The 6979-nt window shown below is 35.2% G+C and overlaps 1 protein-coding gene across 1 annotated transcript; it reads left to right on the top strand.

The window, feature by feature from the left end:
• Window positions 1-530: 530 nt before the first annotated feature.
• Window positions 531-6598, top strand: LOC118647973. Its single transcript, XM_036294147.1, has 8 exons — window positions 531-3896; window positions 4295-4425; window positions 4640-4780; window positions 4959-5018; window positions 5233-5384; window positions 5630-5696; window positions 5857-6004; window positions 6141-6598. Exons 1-8 carry the CDS (start codon window positions 3830-3832, stop codon window positions 6179-6181), a joined length of 807 nt encoding a protein of 268 aa, XP_036150040.1. The 5' UTR covers window positions 531-3829; the 3' UTR covers window positions 6182-6598.
• The last annotated feature ends 381 nt before the right edge of the window (window positions 6599-6979 follow it).

Consider the following 6979-nt stretch of genomic DNA (forward strand, 5'->3'; position numbering starts at 1 on the left):
TATTAAAATGGGCCGTTCAAGATCAACCTCTTTGCTATATATTATTATTATTATCTCATTTCTCGACCCACACTGTACATGCACTCGCATCATGTTAATCAGAGTCATTATGGGTGAACAGTGATGCCAATTTCGAGGATTTGCCACGTAACTACGGCTGTAGAGAGGAAGAGGAACTGGAAGGCAAGAGGCAATTGTATTAACCCCTTGACTGTCATTAACGCCATATGGCGCCGAAAAAAAAAATTGACCACGACTGTCAGTGGCGCCTATAGACGCACCGCAGAAAAATTAGACTTAATCTATTTCAGTTTTCATAAAACTCAATATCCTATGGTTTTTGGGATCGCTGAATCCAAATATGATATCAGAATTCTAAAATTCAAAATGGCGGATCCAATATGGCGGACCTTAATTTTAAAAAAATCAACACATTTTCATAAAACTCGGCAGTTTTTTTTTTAAGGACGCTCTGAATATGACATAAAAATTGGAAAATTTAAAATGGCACAACAAATTAAAAGTTTAAAATAAAGAATCGGCAAATATATAAAAACATATTGATTTTTCGAAATTGTCCGTCATATTAGATCCGCCATTTTGAATACTGATATCACATTTGGATTCAGCGACCCAAAAATAAGATATTCAGTATTATGGCCATCAGATGCGTTACTTTGCGTCAATGCGCACTTGGCCTACAAGATAAAATTTGTTTCCGACAGCCAAGAGGGTTAAGGAATCACCGAGCGCTCCCCGAGTCCTTAATACGATTGGTTCTTCCCTTTTTTCTTTCCCTCCACAACCGTAGTTACCGTGGCAGATTCACGAAAATGGCATCGCCGTTTACGAAAGTAATTCCTCCCCCCCCCCCTTCCCGTGCATGAGCCGTGAAACAGAGATACACACGTTTTTCGCGTTGCGGCGAGAATTTTTATAAGAAGGTTTACGCGTGGCTCACCACGGACGGCCGATGTCCGCCGACGGCGCCGCTTATCGTTTTGTATTACCTGGCCCCGCTGTAATCGGTCGACAAAGTTGCAGAGCGAGAGATAATGGGCAATTACCAGTCCAAGAGGGGAACTCGGCGTGCGTACCTTCCTTTGCGTTCGGAAGAAACCGGTCACGATGATCTCTCGCTCGGCCCGGCGCAATCACGGAAATTGAACTTTGCGTGTCTTTTTTTCCCCCCCCCCCTCTTTCCCCGATAAAACGTATCACTCGACCCAGTTGTCCCGGGCGCGGCAATATATACACTGCAATTCCCTCTTCCACTTTCACGCTTTGAAAACGTCGAAATTAATTTACCTTTTTTCTAATTACACTTGGTTATTAGATCCAATATCAATATTCCTCCTTATAAATCGCGCTCGCGCGTCACACTTGAATTATTAATGAAACTAGTTTACCCTTATCTATCTTCTTCAGCCATCAAGAAAACGTTGCTACGGCAAACTGGAGCAAGCGATTATCCGTAATAATAAAGAAAAAGGAACTCTCGCACTGCAACTCTTTGCGATCTACACGCGGAAAACCGACAAGGAACGTTGACTGCGATATCGATCGAAGCGTTTGCGAGATCGTTAGTAGCGCGGATTATTGCGCGGACTAACCGCATCGGGTCGGTCGCTATGCAAAAAACACCTCGATCACGATTGTTACGTAAATCTAGCTCGCAGTTCAAGTTAATCGTAATTGCCGATGCGTCGCGCATACGACTGCAAAAACAGATTGAAATCTTTCTCTCTCTATCTGAACCTGTATCTCTGCGTTCGTTCAAATTAAATAAGCATAATTTTTCTAATTACAGCAATTAGTGCACGGGATTTATTGATTATCCACGTTTGATAATATTAGTAATTTTATTAGAGACATATGTATTATGTTTCGAAAGAGTAGACATCTGCTTCTAAATTCAATGATTACTTTTTTATTTTTACTGAGAAAAAAATATTAATTTAACAAAATTTTTTAACTCGATTAAATTTCTTCAGTTCAAGTATTTCATGCATTTCAACTAAGTATCTAAACAATTAAGGCTCGAGTGTTTTATGTATTTAACTTAGAATGCATAAACAAACTAAAGAAATGTCATCAAGTTAAAAAATTTAGTGAAATTAGTCCTTTTTTCTCTGCATTTCTCATCCAACTCTCGTTCGCTCGTCTCGATGTTCGTCAGCACGAGAGTCGTCTTGGCTCTACCTGAAAACTTTGCCGTCCGATCGCGTGTCCATCCGTGCGCGACCTTGGAGCGATTAAGTTTCAACGGAAAGGTCTAAATTCGCTCCTGCGACCGCTTCAACCGCCCTCGTTCGACCGTCTAACCTCGCGCGATCAGCCCGATCAGCGTTCGTTCGTTTGAAAAAAAATTCCGCGAACCTTCCGCTGCCGCCGTCGGTAACTCCCATACGCGGATCGCGCGCGGCGAATCCACCACCGGTGTGGTATTCGCCGGGTACGGCACGATAATTGCGCACTTCGCGGCACCGATAACGGCAACCGGAGGTGGCAATGACGGAAAACGCGAGCGAGCGAGCGAGCGAGCGAGCAAGCGCACGTCGTCGCCACGAAGCCTCCCGCGGCCGCCTCGAGAGACGAGTTCCCACGTAGTCAAAGTCTAAACCCGCGCTCGAGCCGAGGGATCATCGGCATGAAAACGGGGATAATTGTGGCCCCGTAAATACCGCTACTTAATACGCCGGCCGCGGCTCTCCCCGTATATACTCTCGTATATAGCGTTATATGCACCTTGTTGCGCCGCGCGTATTAGCCTCCCTTCTCGCATTCGTGCTACCGTCAATCTCCTTTAGAAAACGCTTTTCTACTCGCGCGCGGCACAGCGGCGTGTAGAAAACGAGGTAATTGTACGCGGCGGTTGCATACCCCGCCGATATGCACTTCCGCCGCGGATCTAGCCCCGTGTAATTTCACGCGATCTCGGCCGCCGATTTCGTTCTCGAGCCCGCTCGCGATGCGCTCCCGTACGGGGGGCGGCAAGTTACCAACCTACCGATTATCGTTTACGGACATTCGCGATATTGAATAAAACGGCTCTGCGATACCAGGAACAATACTTATGTCTGATGCTGCAAGTAAATATCAGTACACGGAAAAAACAAGCACAGTTATATTAACATGACATGCTTGGTTCAACAAGATTTAGTTGGACTAAATAGAATTTCTGGTTATCATAATAAAATATTCTGGTAACCAACCAGAATATTTAGGTGTGACAATGGTAAAATTTTGATTATTACTAATCTAGTTATAATATCTAAGTGTCTGGTTATTATAACTATATAACATAGATAGATAAACATGATATGTATAGTTAATACAATTAAACACAATTTTTGGTTATTATAATAAAATATTCTGGTAACCAACCAGAATATTTTGTTACAATATCCGTAACAGTTCATTGGATACCGTGTGTGGATGTCGCATCGGAATTATACGCGCAGTTCTTATTTCATTTGATGATCGTAAGCAGTGCTTCCAGTCTCAAATTTTTTACAGCAGCAAGCGATCGACAATCGACTATCTGCTGTCTTTTTTCCATGAAGGAGACAGCTCGAGAGAAAAGGAAACAGCAGATAGTCGAGTGCCGTCGACCAAGCTGTTCGCTATCCTCTCCACTTACAGCACGCTGCTGTGAAAAGAGTCGAGACTGGAAACACTGTCGCGAGTTTCCTCACAAAAATTATAAATTTGGACTGTGGACGTGTTGGACGTGTTAAACGTGTTGGACGTGTTGTGGACGTGTTGTGGACGTGTTGTGGACGTGTTGTTGGATAAAAATAACCTCAAAAACGATTATATATTAAAAATGGATGATAAAACATGCGATTTACTTCGTGAATGGGGATTTGAAGATTATATTGACATCTTTAAAGGTTTGTATATTTTGATATGATAAAAGTTCGATTTCGGAAGCATACTACATTGTTAGATTATAACGTGTCAGTATTAGCAAGCTATTAACAGTTTTTTTACAGATGCATTTGTTTGCCTCTTATTCATATTTTTTTTTCATAAACTAAAAAGTAAAACAAATGTTGTTTCGAAAATACTTCTTTATTATGTTGATATACACAATAGATCTTTTTTTGTATTATGATTTGTGGTTTAGTTTACATCTGTCTGTCTGTCTGTGTGCGTGCGTGCGTGTGTGTGTGCGTGTGTGTATGTGTGCGTGTGTGTGTGTGTGCGTGCGTGCATGTGAGTGTGTGTGTGTCCAATTAGTTCAACAAGACTCTTATCAGCATTAGCGCTAAAATTATTCTTTTTTTAGCAAATGAAATTGATTATACAGCTTTGAAAATTATGAAGCCTTCCGACTTTCAGACTATAATACCAAAGATAGGACCTAGAATCAAATTTTGTGATAAATTAGACCATTATAAGGCTGATCTACTTACACAGGTATTGACAGTATTTTTGGTATGTATATTTACAATATTTTGTTCTGTGCAAATATTACAATTTTTTTGCATATTTTATACTTTTTCTTGCAAATATTCTAATAATAACTTTTGGATTGTTACTTCACTATTACTTTTATTTAAATATAAAGAGTGTATGTTGATGATAATTAGATTACTTTTAGCAATTAATATTTTAAGAATATTATTTTTAGCAATTAATCTCTTCACAAGCATCATCCTTAATAAATGATATATCAACAGAAAACGATTCTTTAAATCCTCCAATTGTAATTTCTGATAACAATGATGTTTATGACACTGATAACACTGTTATAAAAGAAACAGTATTAAACGTAAGTCAAACAAATAAATTTTTTAAATGAATATTAAAAATTAATTTTTAATAACATTTTAAATATACATTTTATAAACTAATTTCTTAATAGTAATAATAACTTACTTTATGTAAAATTTAAAATGTGTTTGCATACATCTTTCGTCATCATTTTTTACATTTTGCATATTTATTAGGTAATCACTTTGAATGAAGAAGGAGGAGAGCAGACAGAAGAGATACATTCTACAACAAATGTAAGTAAAGTCAGTAATTTTTAATCTATTAATAATAAAAATGTACGAAAATTATTAATTAATTTATTTTATTATTGTACTATTTATTTTATTATTATATTTTTTATTATATTATTACTTATCTTATACATATGTACTTTTTGAAAGTATATTTTTATAAATGTGTTATATTTTTTCTTTTATGTAAATATATAATTTTTTCAATTATTATTAGGTTATTACACAACTCTGTGATACTGATTTAGATGCAAAAGCTGCCAAAACTGTTTTAAATAGTACTTGTAGTTATAAACAAAAGGACGCAGCAAGAAGCAAACTGTGTTTAGCCATTATTAAAAATGAGTTAAAAGAAAACGAGAACAAAAGGTAAATTGAACTTTAGGGTGCGTTTGCTATCTTTATTACTTATTATATATTAAGAGATGATTATGATACTTTTGTCTTAAACTTTATGTTTTAAAACACTTTACTTCGTTTACGAGATATTCGATTGCTTATATTAGAATTTTTGACCTGTTTGTACTTTATACTTATCTTAACAGATAAAATTTATTTATTTAATGTGCTTTTTAAATAATTGTTAATAATAATACGATATATGTATTTATTAGAGTAAGTCATAGACGATGGCAAGAATTAGCCTTGCAAATACAGGACGCTATTCCAGGAGAAATTCAAGTTAGTAATATGGCTTTCTATATGTATAATAAGGAGACATAAGATATATATATATATATATATATATATATATATATAATATTTCTTATATCTCCTTATATTTTATAATCCTTATATTCTTTTTTTATATTACGCCTTTTTTATCATATTTTTTGTACAGGAGACATATTATATTCCTTATAAAAAGCATTCTGACAAGAAAGTAAATGCCAAAGGCAAATTGTACGATAAATATACAAATTATGTAAAAGAACTACGTAAAAGTGGTTTAAGACAAAAAATTTCAAATTCGACAAACAATGAACCAGGTTAGATTCTTCATAAAATAAAATAAAATAAATTAATAAAATATATATATATATATATATTTAAAATCTTTTAAATTATATATTTTCAAAAAATTGCTATTATTATGTAAAGTATGAGCAATTTATTATTTTACAGTTGTAACTTTAAATGATGATTTGAGTAGAATGCTTGAGTGAATATCAATTAATTAAAAGTTCTTTATCCCCTACTTTCACTGGAAAATGCATGGAAACTACTTTCAGCATAGAGGTATAATATACAAACCTAATCTCTGTGTAGTTATTGATATTTTAGATGATCTTCCCCAATTTGGCATTATACAAAAAATTTTATGCAATGAAAGCGATGATTTGTGTTTAGTATGTCAAAATATGTATACCATAGGATTTAATGAAAACCTACATGGTTTCGAAGTTCAGGATGCCGTAGGCTTAACCGCTGTAAATATATCTCATTTGTTTAACCCTTTTCCTGCGATAGTAGCACGTTTGCCATTGAGCGGCAATTTGTTAGTAGCAACTAAATTTGCCTTGTAAACTTATAAGTTATATATATGTATAATATATAATTAATGTAATTATTATTTTGTTATTGTAAAAGAAAGTATAAAATAAATATTCCTTATAATTGCTAGAAAACATTTTGTTATTTGTACTTTGGATAAATGAACTACACTATACTTGTTTCTTCAATCAGAAGTCTAGTTATATTTATAAGATATTACCATCATATTACAACTAACAATGTAGTCATTTTCACCAGAATTCAACCAGATTTATTTGGTTACTTAAACCATAATATGAGTCACCAAACTTGTCTGGTTGTCTTTATCAGAAACGCGTTACCAAATTTGTCTGATTAACTTAAACAAAAGTATGGATCGTCCATATTTTACCAGACGATCTGGTTAATATATCCAGATTTCTGATTGATCCAACTAAATATTTTTTTCCTATAGGAAATTGTGATCGAAG

Source organism: Monomorium pharaonis, chromosome 11 (assembly GCF_013373865.1).
Source record: "Monomorium pharaonis isolate MP-MQ-018 chromosome 11, ASM1337386v2, whole genome shotgun sequence".
Taxonomy (NCBI): Eukaryota; Metazoa; Arthropoda; class Insecta; order Hymenoptera; family Formicidae; genus Monomorium; species Monomorium pharaonis.

What these genes read in the sequence shown, in the direction of transcription:
- LOC118647973 (XM_036294147.1), top strand. Translation starts at nt 3,830, where the DNA reads ATGGATGATAAAACATGCGATTTACTTCGTGAATGGGGATTTGAAGAT. An exon ending in TAAAAGAAACAGTATTAAAC is followed by an intron (nt 4,781 to 4,958) that starts GTAAGTCAAACA and finishes CATATTTATTAG; the next exon opens with GTAATCACTTTGAATGAAGA. An exon ending in AGATACATTCTACAACAAAT is followed by an intron (nt 5,019 to 5,232) that starts GTAAGTAAAGTC and finishes AATTATTATTAG; the next exon opens with GTTATTACACAACTCTGTGA.